General features: G+C 35.8%; 2 protein-coding genes across 2 annotated transcripts; one reads left to right on the forward strand and one right to left on the reverse strand.

Moving 5' to 3' along the window:
• Positions 1-3,532: 3,532 nt before the first annotated feature.
• Positions 3,533-10,972, forward strand: LOTGIDRAFT_156560 (hypothetical protein; the record flags this gene model as incomplete). The annotated part of the gene is made up of 9 exons (XM_009047191.1): positions 3,533-3,617; positions 5,564-5,724; positions 6,734-6,796; positions 7,409-7,603; positions 7,789-7,914; positions 8,675-8,836; positions 9,188-9,272; positions 9,822-9,934; positions 10,262-10,972. 9 exons carry the CDS (start codon positions 3,533-3,535, stop codon positions 10,970-10,972), a joined length of 1,701 nt encoding a protein of 566 aa, XP_009045439.1.
• A 4,994-nt stretch (positions 10,973-15,966) lies between these two features.
• LOTGIDRAFT_109800 (hypothetical protein) lies at positions 15,967-16,764 on the reverse strand (the record flags this gene model as incomplete). The annotated part of the gene is made up of 1 exon (XM_009047192.1): positions 15,967-16,764. A coding segment is annotated over one exon (798 nt), but the record flags the coding sequence as incomplete, so codon positions are not given.
• Between the last annotated feature and the right edge of the window lie 3,027 nt (positions 16,765-19,791).

Here is a 19,791-nt window from a genome sequence, read left to right on the forward strand (position 1 = left end):
CAACCGGAAGTAGAAAAACACAAAGAGGAAAACGTAATTGGTCATAGTTAATCTGCAACAAAGCCAACATTTTAAAATTACTAACGATACTTAATTTTATTCTGCATATATTCATTATTATATAATTATGGACGCTTTGTGAAGACAAACCTATACCGAATATAGAATTCTAACCATTTGAAAGCTCACAAATCAAGCTAATGAGTGACGATATAAGTTTCCACTTACGAAAATTATTTATGGTATCGGTTTTAAATGTGTGCTTAGTAAACTACCAAAATTCTTTGACAAATACAAACAAAACTTATTCGTTGACATTTTCATTGAGAAACCAAACATTTGAAAATAATGTAAATAAAGACAAACTTTACCGTTGATGAGGTTTAATTGAACTGGCACTGGTATCTGGTCAATTTTGCTCTTAGACCTAATATTCCACTGCATCGAATACAATTCCAAAATTAAGTATCACATCATATATGCATATGCAACGGGTCACTTTTTCGTGCAATTGTTAGTATGAAAGCACTTTATTTTGCGATCTGTTTATTGTTTTCTACGAATGATCCTACATCAGCAGTGGAATAACAAAACCATATTATAGATATATTTCTCAACGTAACACTTTTCACGATTCAACATTTGTACGACACCGGAAATGCACTGTTTATCTGGCGGCTTAGCAGAAATCACATTTGTTCTACAAGTTCTACGAGTTGTTTTGAGTTGACACGCTCGTGGAATTCCTGACAATACAACAGGAATTGATTGATCTGATACGCCGTACATATCAAACTCTATACTGTATAGAAGTCAATAATAGTTTTATTGAGATAAGTAGGCCTATGTTAGGGTATGCTAGGGTAGAGGAGGGGATAGATTTAGCAAACCGTGTTCCACCTTAGCGAAATTAAGACGGAAATTTATATGGGAAAGTGGGGTTTTGTAGGGTAACGTAGCCTATTTCCTCAACAGAGAGAGGACCATATATTATATAGTGGCGGTGGCAGTGGGGGAAAGGGGGGCAGCTGCCCCCTCTGCCCCCCCCCCCTCCTTTGGCTCCGCCACTGAATCTGGAAGGTTTAAAATTTACAAAATTGCTATATGCGTCTTCTGATTCAATGAGTTTTTTGTTACTTCATGTCACATGTACAAACATTGCTCTAATCTATACAAACGAATCTGGGGAAGAATACCAAGGTCTGATACGCCCATGTTCATAACGTATTGATATCCTATATCCAATTTATTTTATGAGACCAGACGATTTGTAAATATAAATATCAATAACTCTGATTAATAAAAGGGAGAAAACCGACACCGAATCATTAATTAAAAATCACAACCGTTGGGCAAATGACGTATGACGTGTGAAATTTACGTGCAGGTTGCAATTTAGTGTAAACAACGAATCAGTATACAAGGTTAAGTTGTTGTATTAATGAATGCTGTTGCTGCTGTTTGCTGCTGCTCTTGCTGGTGATGATGAATTCTGCTGCTCTTGTTGCTACAGCTGCTGCTATTGATATGACAAATATTGCTGCTGCTGATGAATGATGTTGCTGTTGGTGCTACTTCTGTTTCTGCTGCTGTTGATGCTGTTGATGCTGATCTTTAGTTGATGGTGATCCGTAGTTGGAATAAATAAATGAATAAATGACGATGCTACCCAATTTTTGAAATATAGATACGACTCCGAGCTAGCATTTGATTAAATACAAACGAAAAGATGTTACGATAACGACTTCATAGATTATTGATAAAGTATGAGTGATATTGAGACTGTTCCCTGGGGCCCTGTCTAGGTTTACCACTAATTACCACCAACGATTGTTTTTATTTGATATTTATAATTCCTGTAACAATATTGGCGTATCCTTAATGAGGCCTCTCAAACACTCGCGATTGTTATTCAATTTTCACATCGTACGTTTGATCTTATATCAATATAATTAGGTGAACTGTTAATTTAAGGTATACAAACCCTCGCTAGCTATGTTGGTATGGTTATTTTTGACGATCCACTCTCAAGCTTGATGCTGTTTATGTTGCAGAGCGCGGGTGGAACTACTTAGCACAATGACAGTACTTTTTGGTGTCGTCAGAATTAAGAAAATAGTTCTCGGGGCAGCATTTACTACGCTTCAAAGCTGGATCACAGACAGTATTTGTTGCAGCACGGGTATCCACTGATTTTCAAGCAGGGCTCATGTCTGATCGAATAAATTAAAAGATAAAGACGTACATTAGTCCTTTAAAGGAAACGAAAGATTAGCATATGCTCTATGTCGGGGGTTTTCTTTCTATTACACCTTTCAGAATCGATCGCATTACCTCCATTCCCCAAATAAATCCTTACTATTACCCCCCATTTCTTTATAAATCCTTACTATTTTATGCCGGATTACAAAGCAACTCATCTACCTCTCTCCCAAATTCTAAAGTACCCCATTGGTTGAAAACCCCTGCTCTAACTAAATTTAATCGGATGAAAATAAATCAAAATTCAACGTGAAACAAAACAGAAAAACTCAATAAATAAACTCTAAACGATATGAGACATTTTATTGAACATTAATATCAGAATATTTAAACTAAATATTGCACCCAAATTATAAATAGAGAGAAAACAATAAAGAAACAGTCTGTAGAGATTAGATTGTTGATCTGCACCCCATTGCTGTCGTATTAACACAGTCATTTTATTGACATCTTACCGTCTTGTTAATTGTACAAGGTACACTACGTACACATAGCCAACAATGTCTTTTATTTCTAAATCCAAAAATTTGTGTGATAAGAGAAATTATTGACACAGAAGCCGGGCATTTAATCTGATTAATCCACATTGTGATTTCTAACTGCTGGTCATCACGGTGGTTACAAAAAACTTTTACTTTTACACCGTTAGAAATCAGCTACAAAATTTGTATCAGAAAAACTCATTATATATTTAAAAAGTGCATGTGTGGATTTACGTTTTTTTGGAAACAATTGATGATAAGAGTATTATACTAAAACTTACATGCAAATATCAGATTATTGTGCTTTTTTATCAGAAAAACGTATCATAATACTTTTAAAAAGTGTTTGCCTCGCTTTATGACTTTGGTGAATAAGGAGTATGTGTATACTAAGAATAACATAAAATAATCAGATGATCAACCAAAATTGATGTTTTTTCTTTTAGCTAAAATCCGATACAATATAGTTCTATATTGTTTCATATATCCATACATGTGATTTAAGGAACGTGTTGAATCCTGCTATGCTGTTGGTTATAGTTAGATATACCTTCTGAACACATTGTGCAACTCTGAGATTTAGATTCTATATTATTATATTTTAAACTGGATTAGTTCTGAAAGCTGACATCTTTATGAATAATAGTGAATATTGAAGAGAGTGCTAATTATTCAGACCATGTTAAGACAAACCATATTTCTGTTTTTTGCAATATCAACTTTACTACCAGTGATTCGTAAGTGACAATTCGTATCTTCTTTAATGAAAAAACACTAATTATGTTCAAATGAAGCATGCTTACGCTCAGGCAGCATCTGATGCTTCCCAAAAAGTGGCTAGAACTAGATTTCTAGGGTGCGGTCCACTTACGGGTGGGGGCCCGTTGAATTGGTTCAGCCAGTCCCTGTGGTAGTGAAACCACTGTTTCGAGAAGAGGCAACTAGGTCTCCCTGTCATATATTTCCTCATCTAATAAGCTATTACATGTAATATTTCTTACTATGTTAACTACTGCGTATGTTTCTGGTTTGGAAATAAAAGGCAAAGACTACCCTTATAGATTTCGGAGTTTCTCCTCTACGCCTACGCTTATAGCTGGACCTGAATCGAATTGATTAGAAATCTAATGTGCATAATAGGAATATTTATTTCAGAATCAGCGTGTAGTGTCAACTCTACTATCCTGTCATTTAAAGAAGATGTTCCAAAAGGTCGAAATTCTATTTTAGTCTTTTCTCTACCATAACATCCTATCGTAATTTCAGAGAACTAAAAAACAGCGCAACTATTAAAAAATCATATGGCAAAGGTTTTCAAGTGGGAAAAATCTTCTTTTTAATATGTGTTCTATTTATATTTTTCAATTAGCGATCAAATTACTACTCGGACATTTCTTCTCGAACAAATTCATTATAAAGCACATTCCTGATTAAAATCAGTCTTGACTCCGGGTAGCTATATCATTAATGTAATAAACACCCAGAGAACAATCGTGGCCAAATTCTTTTTTTCAATTCAGTATGGTAATATCTGAGGTTGCCCGAATTTCGAGCCTAGTTATGAGATATTTTCCCGAAAAAAACATGCTTTCGGGGCTGCGAGGGAGGGGAGGGGGGGGGGATGACCCCTCTGTCCCTCCCCCCTTTGGTTCCGCCACTGGTCTGTTTGCTCTCCTGTTGTCACTACTAGCCCCGTTCATAGAAACGCCATTAAGTCCATAGTAATGTTCTGTACTTCTGTGCAGAAAAGGCAATTATCAGGTATGATGTTTTGTTAATGTTTTGTATGTCTCATGTTAACCTTTATGTTGAAAGTCTGTTCCAAATCTGACCAGAACGACCAATCTCTGTACCAACACAACGGTAAGTCATATAACAAGGTACGTATAAACGATTTCATAAATAATCACCAAATTCTGTCTCGACATATGTATGGGATGCATTTCATTTATTTCTAATACAATATGTGTATAATTATGGCACTCTTTGGTATGGAAGTGTAGTCTGTTCACAGTAGTCTTTCTTTGCTACAAGCACAGTTTATTGGCTAGTTGGAAATGATAGCTTCGCATGTAGTTTCAGTGATGACCAACTTTTCAGAAAAGCATTGTTTTATATCTGCAAGTTGCATGTACATCTAATGTCTTAGCATAACACCTGCTTATCAAGTGCTTAAACGCGTGAATTTTAATGTTGAACTGTATTTATACCATTTCAATACTGTTGGTATACATTATTTCACCGCTGGTAAAGTTAGCACGCAATGCGCACGTTTACGAGATTTCAGTGGCTTCTGCTTTACAATTCATGGTAAGAGTTTTCTTCATAGGTCTTGTCTGTTTTGAAAATTTAAGATGCTTCATTTTGCTTTGAGGTAAGGAAAATGTTGGGTTGTTTTATGTTAAAGCTCACTACATCACATAACAACGTCCAATGGATCTATCTCGTTTTGTACCCACATCTGAACACCGAGTAAATCCGTAAATGGACGAGGTACGGTGTCCGGTGCGGTGTACGTGCGGAATAATCAATACAAACGGAACTGGAAGAAGTTAATAGACTAGGTAAGGGTCCGGATTTATTTCTTGTATTTTCTACTGTATCGATAATCCCTCACCGTACACCGCACCAGACACCGTACCTCGTCTATTTAATCATCTTTATTGTCTACAACCATCATACTTCAACAAGTTTTATTACCTCGCTGGTGCATATAGTGATTGACTATATAATATATCTTTAACTATTATGTAATTGTAACAATAATATCTTTATTCGATTTGGGAGACTATTATTACAATGTGCCATTGTTATTATAGGAACTATAATTATGAAGATACCTCGTGTCAATGGTGAGATGTGGTCATTTAAAGAGGACGGACCGAAAGGTTACATAGAACTTAAATATAACGGACAGTTTGTCATCTTCTACTTTCAAAAATCTCCAGATCTCGAAGAAATCAACCCGTTTAATACTAAGGTAAATTATACACCTGTTCCCTCCCTGGCGGTATTTCCAGGAGTAAATCATACTTTGGTCTCAAAAACGTCAATTGTTGTGCTAAGCTAATCAATAAAAATGTCCCCAGCTACCATAGAAATTTGATCCTTCAAATCCAAATGTATCCATAATAATATATGTTTTATATTTTAACGAGTCTCATTTTAAAAGACTTATATTTTCAAATATGCGTTGATGATGACTTAAATCATCCTGCCCCACTTCATCTACGCACAGATGCGACGGACATGTCTTGGTGTCAGAGACTATATCAATAATACGTTCAACTTCGGATAAATCAAATTTCAGAGAGTAGATAAGTTTGTGAACAAAATAAAAAAAATGTCATTTTTCTAGTTCGGGGTCTGTTTGAAGGAATTATGCGATTTTCGTACAGTTTTAGTAGTCCTAAAGACTATAATATACATATATTCCATGTTCAAATCAACCAGAGTAATGTCGCATCTGTTCCTGTAATAGCCGATTGACACAACTTAGGTTGACATGGATTGTTGACATCCTGTTCGGTTACAATTAGCTAAAAGTGAATTGAAGTATCTGTCAGTTTTGTCAGCGAATGAGTATACGACTATACCCCTAACCAAATGGTGGTCGTGGGTTATTACCTCAATCGGCGTGTGAAAATCTGGTGGCCTGAATACATCATCTCTCCTCATTACACCAGTCGACTTAACTAAACTTTATATGGGCAGGGTCATCCGAGAAAGATCAATGTCAAGAGGTTTGGCTGAAGACCAGTTGGTAGAAAGGATCTTACAAGTCATCCGTAATCTGTGTAAAATAAATTTTTGTTTGTACAACATAAAAACACTGAAAATAATGTACATTTTGCAATTTTGGAAACGATATTACAGTTACAAGTCAAATTATATTAACTTGTCTTCCAAAGTAAGAGAAAATAAAAAGAAATCAACTGTATTTAGATCTTTATTATAATCTGATCGTACTAACTAGCGTCTATTTACAGGACAGAATTAAGGAAGCTTTACCATTTACTCTAGAGTGTAAATACAAAGGCTGGAAACACGTGGTAAGCTGTTATATTTCAAACTTATTGGAATTCTTTTTCATTTTTTTTGATTCATTGACCCCCCTGTTCTATCTAGAAAGGATAAAAGAGGGGGGGGGGGGATGTAGCTTTCTACAGGTTGACATGGAAAAAGTGTCTGGTCGTTCGGAAGGGACAATAAACCGAGGCCCCGTGTTCTAGCGACTGTACACAATGAAGATCCCTCGACAATTCGGAATCGATAAAGAGCAGGTTAATGCAAAATTCCCGTCATCGCACCCTGCATGGCGTTGCCCGTTTTTATTAGCCCACGTGGGGTAGAATAGTAGGACGTAAAACTCCATTCATTTCATTTTCTACATAAGATAACAATACACGCTATTTCGAAAACTCTAGTCGGCGACAATTTTGCTGGATAGTAAAGCATTAGTATCAGGATCTAATTTTATCAGATGTCGCCAATGTAGCTAGTATTTGATGAATTAGCAAGGGCGGCCTGTGGCCCCTATAACTCAGTGAATACATAAAATTATTCCATATTCCAAGATGAATTAAATTATCATTTAATCTGATCAATATGTTGTTGTTGTTTTTTGAATTTTACCACAACTCTGCACAATCTTTAATTTTCAGTACAAACAAGCAGTGGTTCTTATCGACGTGAATGATAACGATCCAGAGTTCAACACCAAAATACCGCTCAAAACTCGCATACCGGAAGTTACTGCTACCGGAAGTATAATATTCAACCTACGCCACCTAGCGATAGATAGAGATATTAGAGGAAGTGTTGTTGGGTATAGTGTTCACAGATTGACCAATCAAACGGTAGTTATTTACTTGTATATTCCAGAATTCTTAATGAAAATTCAGCGAAAATTACTTTCATTTTAGGATCTAATCTCTACTCTGTAGCTAACAGCAACTTTATCAAACCGATTTCTTCTGAAGAGTAAAAAGTAACACAAATTCACGGTAGAATATCCTTGCTATTTTGTTGTAATATTTTCCAGATGACAGCCAATGATGGTTTTGAATATTTTGATATCTCTAATGAAGGTCATAATGTGATTTTAAAGAAGAAGTTAGATTTTGATTCGATGGAAACGCCTTACTTCTTTCTGAATATATCCGCCATTGTAAGTCATTGTAGGCATGCCAAACATTTTAACACATACCTGTACCTATTCTTGGACAATGGGCCAGTGGCGGCGCCAGCCCAAATAGTGGGCAGACTGACTCAATAGGGCTGAGGCTGAATTCAAATTTTGGCTACTCTGTGGCCTCTAACAGAGTGTCCTTGAGGGTTCTCTCAAGAAATTTTAGAAAAATGAATTGATTTTGTGCATTCTGACATATATTTTGGAGAAAAAAAGGTAGACATTCAGATTTGTTGAAAATAAAGTGGGGGTATAATTGAACAAATGAAAAATTGAACAAATGCCCCCCCGTCCCACCTTTGTATCCCCACTGGCACCGCCTCTGCAAGTGGCATTTGAGAAAAAGATTATACTCATTTTTTCCTATCCTTTTCTGCTGTATAATATTCCTTAAGATGTAAATTCTTTTCTATTTGTGGTCAGCTCCGACATTAAAACAATGGACCACTAGGAAATGGGTCTCCTATTCTACCCATCGTCTCTGATGTCAGTTCTGGAAAATGACCTAACCTGATAGATAAACACTGCGTCACAAAATGACAGCGTTGGAGGGGGTAGAAATTTGATTGGTTAAAGCAGACATCGCGTTAACTCAAAAAAATAATTTGAAGGACTGAAGTAGCTATACTAAAAATAAAAGCTAACAAAGTTTATTTATCCATTCCTACTCTGTTGTATTCCATTCCAAGAAATGAAATTTTACACTATTAAAGAACTTCGTGATGTAAACCTATTCCAGGATAATGGGCATCCAGTTGGAAGACGAACCTATACAGCACTCCAGTTGATTGTCGATGATGTTGATGATTTAGGACCAGTGTTTGTCTATGAGGATTGTCCTATAGTTGAAGGTTACTGTTCAACACCGGTATATGAGACCGCGGTCACCACTGCCTATCGGGTGAGTTAGCTTGCTTTATACATCCCTTTTCTTCATTGAGCACAAACTGTTGATTAGACCGATAAAATCTGAAGTAAGTAAGCTAATTATACGCATATTCATATTTGAGAACAGTCAAACGTTCGAGCCTTAACCCTAATTGGGTTAAAACGAACAAATAGGGACTGTGTGATGTAAACTTTGTCGTCGATTTGGCTAACTGCCGAGAAGCTGGTAGACAAAATCTATAGATCTATACAAACTTGGGGTGCCTTATCTTTTTTGTTCAGAACTACATCATCGACCAAAATGCAATACAGGACAACCGATGATACACCAACTAATGGTAAAGGTGTCTGATTATAATTACAGGGTGCACTGAAGATTTGGCCAGGTGAAGTCAAAGCTATCGATAAAGACAAGCTGAATTATACAATAATATATGAGATTATTAAAGGTAAGACATCCTCACTATATAAAGTCACCTGTTCCCCTGATTAACACATCGGCCTCCACAAACCAGTGGTTTTGATCTGATGAAAACAATAATGAATTTCGCTTCCAGTCTAGAAAACACATTGTGCTGTGGTATGGCATGAAGTTCTCGCCTTGATGAAATGGTGGTTGTTGTTATAAAATTGCTTTGATCGTCCCATGAAATCCGCGATGTACTTAGGACTTCGAGTAACAAATCAAGAGGTCTGCTTTACCAAGTCTAAGTTTCGACGAACAGAGGTCCAACGGCGATATAACATATTCTATTTATCTATGTAGGCGTTTTGTTTAATATTATTTCAGATAATACAACTCAGAGGTTTAATATTAAAGCTTATTGACTGAGCTGTATGTAAATGTGTACGATAGAGCGTATGAAGAATATTGTAAAGAAATTGTTATTAGCGAGTTTCGTAGCGTTAGACTACCCTTATAAATTGGTGTCCATTCTTTATCTCGGTTCACCAATGAATGTAGTATGTAAAATATTTCCAAAAATCTATTGTTTCAGTTGAACCAGTAGAATACAAAGATCATTTCACTATCGATAAGAAGACTGGACAGATCAGGTTGAACGAAGCTATAGAAAGATTGAACATTGATATGATTGTAGTCGGGATTAAGGTAGGTCATGCTGTTTCAGCCCGAGCGGCAATTCAGCGAGATGTGACACGTGGTTAAAGGGAACTAACTCCAGATTAAATATTATAATTTTAACCAATTTTAGTGTAAATCAAATTAACTGATATATTGGTTGCTGTGACTATATTTACGCTTGACTATTCTGAAATCACCCGTTGGCTCACGTAATTTCCATTATTCATGCTTACTGCATTCGACAGTTCACGGAAGGTTTTCGGCGGTGGCGGAACTATCGCGGTTGACCGTTTGAAACGGTTCTATTTTCTCAAGCTTGAAGTTGCTAAATATAAACCCTTATTATCATTCCAGGTCACAGAAGATTCTATTAGTCATAGGTCACTGACTACTAATCTCAGGGTCAAGGTCACTAGCAGATATACCCGGATGTTCGGTAATGGCGGTGGATATCGAGATGTACCAATCAACGACTTCTACGGTATAGAACAAGGTGAAAAAGTGTCGACATCCATTCCATTCTCGATCTTCATGTCGACTGTTGGATTACTGCTAGTGGTCATTGGCGTCTTGCTCATCGTTTTTGTTAAATATTTCAAAGAAAAACCTAACACAGTCACAATACCTCAGACAACGGGAATTTATACCACACAACCAACAAGACCACTTCCGCCCCCACCTCCGCCAAGACGTATCACTACTGATTTAGCGCCGTCTACAAATCTAGAGCCTGATCTTACACATGTTGGAAATTTCTCCACTCGTGAAGAAGATGGTGGGTCCTCTTCGACTTCAGGGTCATCACTTGATCTTGGATTTGATGACGCAATTTCCTTTGCCGTTTCAAAATGTCGTAATTCGAATGTGACGTCATTTCCCTTTTCAGCCAATCATTTTACAAGTTTCAACCCAACGTCAGTTCCACCGCCCGAGGAAAACGCCGGACAAGTTTTAAAACGTAAACTGCATAATATATTTTCATCTCATAGTGAAGTCGAATCTAATACAAAAAATACAACAGGTCGGGTGAGGTTTGACATCAGGAATATTTCCAGTTTCTCCTGAAAGATTTTGTGAAATTGCGACAAAGGAGTGATAACTAGAACCGAAAATGTAATTCAACAAACAATAAAAACGGTACAAACAGAAAAGATTGATGCCTTGAGAGAGAAAATGATTATTGGAAAACTCCTGCATTTAGAAATTAGACTACACATATATTATAAATGGAGTTAACGTCTAACTTTTCTGCACCTGATAGACTAGTCCGAAACATCCGCATCTATTCCTGCCTCTGATAGTTATCTTGACAGACGTCTACACTAATCGACACTTGTCAAAATAGCTATCAGTAACAGAGGCAGGAATAGAGGCAGATGTTACGGTCTACTGATTGGGCGAAAAGGCACAGAGAAAGTATTAGAAAGTTATAGGTATAGGTACATTGGCTCAACTAGCCTTTTATATTCATTCTTATTTTTATGTATTGTATTAGTAACTTATCGATATGAAAGAATAGAAAGCATGTATTTGGAGTCACTACTTTAAATGATCTATGGGATACCTCCTTATTCGTGTTTTGTGTGTCGCGAGATTTTTAAGTGAATAGCACACATACTCCATGACAATCCGCTTATTCAACTTCACAAAAAGATTTACAGTATTAACAAGGGTTAACTGGTTTCAAAAAGAAGTGCATATGTAAGGTGTAAGGTACACTAGCTTCAAAAGAAAAGATGGGGGGACTGAAGATTTTGTACTGGAGAGAAATCCTCATCAGGTCAGAGTGGTTGATTTTCAAGAGACACTAATGATGTATTTTCGCTATTTGGAACCAACTCTAAACTACCATAAACTGCCATGAAATGAAGCGTCAATCCTATTTTGTTATCAGTTTTCCGTGTGATCAGTTTGCTGTGACTTTGCACTAATTGTCCCGTAAACAAGTTTCAGCGCCCATAATATAATACTATTAGGCTTGTCATTAATATATTATATAAATTAAACGTTTTTTCGAAGGTGAAGTCAGTAGATGCTTTTTAGTGTAGCGAAATGAACCTAGCTACAAGGTAATGATCATTCATCTGTTAATTACACCTCTCTATCTGGAAACCTAGCTACCAGAGTAATGATCATTCATCTGCTATTCACATCTCTCTATCTGGAAACCTAGCTACCAGAGTAATGATCATTCATATGTTAATTACATCGCTGTATCTGGAAACCTAGCTACCAGAGTAATGAACGTTCATCTGTTAATTACACCTCTCTATCTGGAAACCTAGCAACCAGAGTAATGATCATTCATCTGCTATTCACACCTCTCTATTTGGAAACCTAGCTACCAGAGTAATGATCATTCATATGTTAATTACATCGCTGTATCTGGAAACCTAGCTAACAGAGTAATGAACGTTCATCTGTTAATTACACCTCTCTATCTGGAAACCTAGCAACCAGAGTAATGATCATTCATCTGTTAATTACACCTCTCTATCTGGAAACTTAGCTACTAGAATAATGAACGTTCATCTGTTAATTACACCTCTCTCTCTGGAAACCTAGCTACCAGAGTAATGAACATTCATCTATTAATTGCACTTGTCTATCTGGAAACCTAGCTACCAGAGTAATGAACATTCATCTATTAATTGCACTTGTCTATCTGGAAACCTAGCCATCAGAGTAATGATCATTCATCTGCTATTCACACCTCTCTATCTGAAAACCTAGCTACCAGAGTAATGAACGTGCATCTGCTATTCACACCCTAGCTATCAGGGTAATGAACATTCTTCTGTTATTTACACCTCTCTATCTAGAAATTCAGCTATTTTAAACTATTTCAAAGACATATTATAGACAAATTTTAGTTCTGTATCGAACGTTCTTTTCTTTGGATCCATGAGGCGGAAGTGATAAACTCCAATCAAAACATGATCTATTTTACCAAAAATGGTTATGATTACTGATCTTGAAAGTGAATTATAGATACACAAACTTAATTATATGGAGTTATTTATTCTCATTTAACTTGCGTTGCAATAGGTGCAATTACCAGTCCGCTTCGGTAGACATAAACAAAATAATATTTACAAGCATTTTATTAACTGCATAAAGATTCAAGCTGAAAATACATGCAGTGAAGTTGAAACATATTATAAAATTAGAAAAATATTTCCTAAAGGGATTGTAAAGAGGTTTTCTAATTTTGAGGACGATAATCCCGAAGGCTTCATGTCCTATACAAGCATATTTGCGATTAGTGATATCATCAAACACTTCTTTTTGTGGAATTGCAGGAACCACAGACTTCTGATTGAAAATTGGAATGTTTCAATTAGATGCTATCGGTGTACCCGATACACATTAACAATTTAGAAATCTCTTTACAATCCCTTTAAGCTTTTGTGTGCTCTGTTCATGTTCCGCTTCAGAAGCCACGAATCTCACTTCAATTTAAACAAGCAGTAATAATTAAATCTTTTGCGTAATAGTTACGGGTGCGGCTACGCGGGATTTCTAGGAAACATCACTTGAGGGGGGCGAGCAGGGGCCACACAATTTTCCAAGGAAGCCACAGGTCATTCTTTCACTATGTTACATGATAAAAAAAATTGAAAGGGGGAAGGGGAAAGGGGAACAATAATACGTTCCTGTTAAAGGGAGATTCCGCTTTTTTTGTAGGTCGAAAATGTTTTGTGAAAACTATTCACCAAAATCTAGAGAAATGTGCCTTTTAACATTTCTGAAAGTTATAACTAAAACTTTCCAGCCGTTAATTTCGCTAAACAATATTCAAAAAAAATTACGTAAGTGTATTTGGTAGTCAGAAAAGTGTTTTTTTTGAACGAATTCATAGAAAAGGCTTATGAGGAGAAATGACAGAACCGACCAGATCTCACGAATTATCAACAACCAAATCAACAACACAGAATCATCCAATTTGAACCAATCAAACTACCATCAACAACTTAGCTTGCGATGTCAGCATCCGCTGGAAGCGGAAACTAACCTGTCTTACGACGGTCTAATCCCAGCTCACGTTCCCTGTTGACGTTAACTTGTCATCAACCTACCAGCCTTTTCCAGCCCTCACACCGCTATAGCAATCATTTACCTCGCACCCAAATGGACAAAATATTGTAAATCCCTTATTCAAGCTGATTATAATACTCCCTAGGCTTCCTAGCGTTATTTGGCGGACCAAAAGTACCATTAATCATTTTTGGCGGCCATCTTGGATTTGAAAATGGTGGCCAAACAAAAGTCCGCCATAGCTCAGCTTTCAATACACATACAATTACAATATTGGTGTCAACATAAATCCACAGACAGTCTTCTCATACATAAAGGATGACAATTATGGTCTAGGAATTCGATCATGGCATTGCAGGCAGATGATTTATTGGTGGCCATCTTGGGTTTCGATATATCATATTGTTATAACTATTAGTGTTGTTGGAGTATGTGTTTTGTGCGCTAACTGCTATATGCTTAGGTTACCCTGATCTCTGACAAGGTAGTATGACGTCAACAACATTTTAACAATCTCCACGGATGGTCTAACAAAAAACATCACAAAACACAAAAACATATCTTATCAGTGAAGGCACCAGTGGGGGTCCTAGGGGGTGGGGGCAGAAAAGTGGTTTGCATCCCCAATTGTACCGCCACTTTATTTTCAACAAATCGAAATGTCTCCCTTTTGTCTCCAAAATATGTGTCAGAATGCACAAAATCAATTCCTTTTTTACTCAAATTTTCTTCGGAGAACCCTCTAAGACACTCTATGAGAAGCTTGCGACTATGACACCACCACAGAGTAGCCAAAATTGGAATTCAGCCTCAGCAGTCGCCCCCCCTCCCCCCTTTTTTGGAGTCAGTTTGCCCCCTATGTGTACTCCCAGTGTATATTAGCCATACATGGACAACCAACGTAATGACTCAAAATTTAAACGTTTCTACTATACGATTAGGATGTTTGCGTTTTTAGTCGAAAAAGATAAAAAAAAACAGTATTTTAATTTACAACAATTATACATGGATGTGACTTACATCACATGCATGGGCGATTGTTTCTCGATAGGCAATCGAAAATACTGTGCTTTACCTTATTATATTAATAAAAAGATTATTACAATACATATCTAACTGTTTTGAGATTTTGAAAGTCAGTTAGGTCTTTCTCCTCGGTAGATTCAGAAGATATTTATCTGACGTAATATGTTCAAAACTAACAATCAAAAATGAAAACCAGTTTCACTTTCTTGGGAATCATTTTGATTTTAAGTTGCAACCATCAGGTAAGTAAGCTTTATGATACTTGAAGCTTAGTTGATGATAGTCCAGAAATCTCAAAAGATTAAAACCTCCGAAAAAACACTGTTTTCCATTAGAACACCGCATGGAATAATTATATACAAAAATGAACACCTTTTTTGAACAATTCGCAAGAGTGGAAATAGGATAAAGTGGATGTTATTTTTTACCAAAATTACACTTAAATATTTACCACACAAGTTAATGTTCGAAAGTTTGTCATTAAAATCCCCGATATAGAACGTTCCGATAACTTATAGATAACGGTATATGCTACTAAGACCAGACTAGCCGGCGTATGCAAGCGACACAATTGAACCCTGAAAAATGTTATTCCGATTGGTGGCAGTACTCAGCGAGTGCTCGCTGTATAATATAGACTTATGGCAGGTGAAAACAGCACAAGAATAAAGCCTCCTTTATGCATATTTCAGGTTCGAGCTCTAAATTATATCGACGTTTACTGTGATGAAGGTAGGACTATATTATTTCCCATTTGTATTCAATAACCGCTCCCAAATATGTATTTAGTTCCCAAATTTAATTTTTAGCGTTTGTATTTCCATACCTAATGTATTGCAATATGTATATAATTGTTTGTCATTATTTTTTCAAAATTGTATTTTCACTTTTCTCCGGTAATTCTTAATCAACAATTATACTGCTATCACACCTTGTATTTTATATATATCTTTTTGGATAACAAATAAAACCATGTGTCCATGCTGGTTTCTAATTCATATGCTGTGCGGTAGGGTTTCCCATTCATTAGTTGACCCGATCAGGCCCGTAGCTACAAGAGAAGCATAATTATAAATGTGACCTGTTGCTGTATAATTATAAATGTGACCTGTTGCTGTATGTTTATAAATGGGGCCTGTTGCTGTATATGTATAAATGTGACCTGTTGCTGTATATGTATAATTAGGGACTGTAGCTGTATATGTATAAATGGGGACTGTAGATGTATATGTATAAATGGGGCCTGTTGCTGTATATGTATAAATGTGACCTGTTGCTGTATATGTATAAATGTGACCTATTGCTGTATATGTATAAATGGGGCCTGTTGCTGTATATGTATAAATGTGACCTATTGCTGTATATGTATAAATGGGGCCTGTTGCTGTATATGTATAAATGGGGCCTGTTGCTGTGTATGTATAAATGTGACCTAATGCTGTATAATTATAAATGTGACCTGTTGCTGTATATGTATAAATGTGACCTATTGCTGTATATGTATAAATGTGACCTGTTGCTGTATATGTATAAATGTGACCCGTTGCTGTATATGTATAAATGTGACCTGTTGCTGTATATGTATAAATGGGGCCTGTTGCTGTATATGTATAAATGGGGCCTGTTGCTGTGTATGTATAAATGTGACCTATTGCTGTATAATTATAAGTGGGATTTGTAGCTGTATATTTATAAATGTGACCTGTTGCTGTATATGTATAAATGTGACCTGTTGCTGTATATGTATAAATGGGGCCTGTTGATGTATAATTATAAATGTGGTCCGTTACTGTATATTTATAAATGGGATTGGTTAAAATGACTTTACTTTATATATCTTATGAAGATGGCGTGAGGCTAAATGAGGTAGAGGGGCAAAAGTGGAGGAAGGGATAAAAGGGGGAGAGGGGGGAGCGTTTGTTATGATATCCAAAGAAGTTCTCATATTATGATTTAGCATTTCTGATGTGCGTCTTTTTTGGCTCTAGTTATAAATTGTAAGTGTTTCATGAATAGGAATTGTTTGTTATTGATTGGAATTGGTGTTTAAAGAATGTTTTGAAAATGTAAGTGTTATTTTTGTTTGATTCAGGATGGGTACGTGATGAAGGTTATTGTTTTTTAGTGGTTGATATCCCAACAAGCCATGTAAGAGCTTACGCAATGTGTGAATGGTAAGTATAACCGATTTGAGTATGATTATTATTTGTTATTGCTACGCTTGGTGCTGATATCCATTCATTATTTCTTATTTCTAGGCTTAGAGCTGATATCCATTCATTATTTGTTATTGCTAGGCTTGGTGCTGACATCAATTTCATTATTTGTTATAGGTATGATTTGGTGCTGATATCTTTTTCATTATTTGTTATAGGTATGGTTTGGTGCTGATATCAATTTCATTATTTGTTATAGGTATAGCTTGGTGCTGATATCAATTTCATTATTTGTTATAGGTATAGCTTGGTACTGATATCAATTTCATTATTTGTTATAGGTATAGCTTGGTACTGATATCAATTTCATTATTTGTTATAGGTATAGCTTGGTACTGATATCAATTTCATTATTTGTTATAGGTATGGCTTGGTGCTGATATCAATTTCATTATTTGTTATAGGTATGGCTTGGTGCTGATATCAATTTCATTATTTGTTATTGGTATGGCTTGGTGCTGATATCAATTTCATTGTTTGTTATAGGTATGACTTGGTGCTGATATCAATTTCATTGTTTGTTATAGGTATGACTTGGTGCTGATATCAATTTCATTGTTTGTTATAGGTATGGTTTGGTGCTGATATCAATTTCATTATTTGTTATAGGTATAGCTTGGTGCTGATATCAATTTCATTATTTGTTATAGGTATAGCTTGGTACTGATATCCAATTCATTATTTGTTATTGGTATGGCTTGTTGCTGATATCAATTTCATTATTTGTTATAGATATACATGAAGTTTGGTGCTGATATCCAATCCATTATTTGTTATAGGTATAGCTTGGTACTGATATCGATTTCATTATTTGTTATTGTTAGGCTTGGTGATGATATCCAATTCATTATTTGTTATTGGTATGGCTTGTTGCTGATATCAATTTCATTATTTGTTATAGATATACATGAAGTTTGGTGCTGATATCCAATCCATTATTTGTTATTGGTATAGCTTGGTGCTGATATCAATTTCATTATTTGTTATTGGTATGGCTTGGCACTGATATCGATTTCATTATTTGTTATTGCTAGGCTTGGTGCTGATTTCTATTTATTATTTATTACAGCTAGGTTTTGTGCCAATATCTAATTCATTATGTGTTACTTTAAGCCCAAGGTGTTGATATCCATATATTATTTGTTACTTGATAGGCTTGGTGCAGATCTGGTTGAAATTATAGATGAAACAGAAAATGATTTTGTTTATAACTTAATAGAACCACGGACAAAAATTTGGATACGTAATTCAGGTAACTGATTCAGTCATGTATGTCGCTTGATGTTTGAAAATGTGGGGAACTAAGAGTCTACTTGAGTCTACTTGAGTCTACTTGAATCCCCAGAAACGCGAAACGAGCCGTTATTCAATATTCCAATATGTCAGCTTCGTATTCAGGCCTTAAAGAGACATTTCCGACTGTAAATCATATCTTGGTCTCTCAGAAACGTGAATAGTTCCGCTTAACTAATCAGTGATAATGTTCACGGCTTACCGTCGAAATTTGACCCTTCAAATCCATGTGTATCCATATTTATCTATGCTTGAAAAATGTTTGAACGAAGTTGTCATTTCAAGAGACTTTTTATTTTGAATATTCGTCTACGCAGAGCTAGATGGAAGATATCTTGGTCTCAGAGACTATATCAACAAGGCGTTCAACTTTCGGAGACCCAAAATTTCAAAGAGAAGCTTAACTCCTGAACGAAATGAATAAAACGTTTGAATTCTATTCGAAGGGATTATTCGATTCTCGGCCAATTTTAGTGGTTCTGAAGATTATTTACATATAATTTCAAAGTTTGAAAATGTAGTCTGTGACGCCCAATCTCGTACTTGTCCATTACGAGAAAATAGTCTGGATGTCTTCATTGATATTTTTGTCACGACGCTCCCAAATTCCATTAAGCGAGGTAACTACAATTATGCATATTCGAACTTAAAGCTTCAAACGACTTGTTTACAACCGAAAGAAATTAGCAGTTTTGTCAGTTTATACTTAGTAATTTTATCTGCAGATGTTATATTTATTGACTTTTTTCGAAATCCCTTTAATGAGATTGTAAAGAGGTTTTCTAATTTTTGTATATCAGGGAAACAAATCCTGATTGCGTATCCGACAAATTCTTCATAACTTGATATACGCTTTCTTAATCGTCAAATGTGATAGGGTCCTACAAACGGCTCACCGTGAAAGTTACAAATGACGGACATATTTATACCGGAACCATCTCAATATTAATCCTTTTAGGACATTTAGGGGTATAGATCACATTAAATACTCCTTAATAAAACTAAACCATAGACCATAAAATTGTGTTCCGTGATTTAATATCTCAATATTGTCACGTGAAGTCAAATATCATATCGCCCAGGACCACAGGTGTTTTTAAGCAAAGCCTATGAAAACAAAAATGTTTTGGATTCAAACTGATAACAAGAACTGTAAACAACTACGAACGTGGTAACGAGACATTATCCCATGGATTTCGAACCTTTTGAATTATCTAGCCTGTTACTGTTAGCTTTCAACTCGGGTGCTTTTAAAGATGGGTTCCCTTATTTTTTAGTGTCAAATTAAGGAAACTCTTTGATTAATTGGTG

The sequence above is a fragment of the Lottia gigantea genome (assembly GCF_000327385.1).
Source record: "Lottia gigantea unplaced genomic scaffold LOTGIsca_11, whole genome shotgun sequence".
Taxonomy (NCBI): Eukaryota; Metazoa; Mollusca; class Gastropoda; family Lottiidae; genus Lottia; species Lottia gigantea.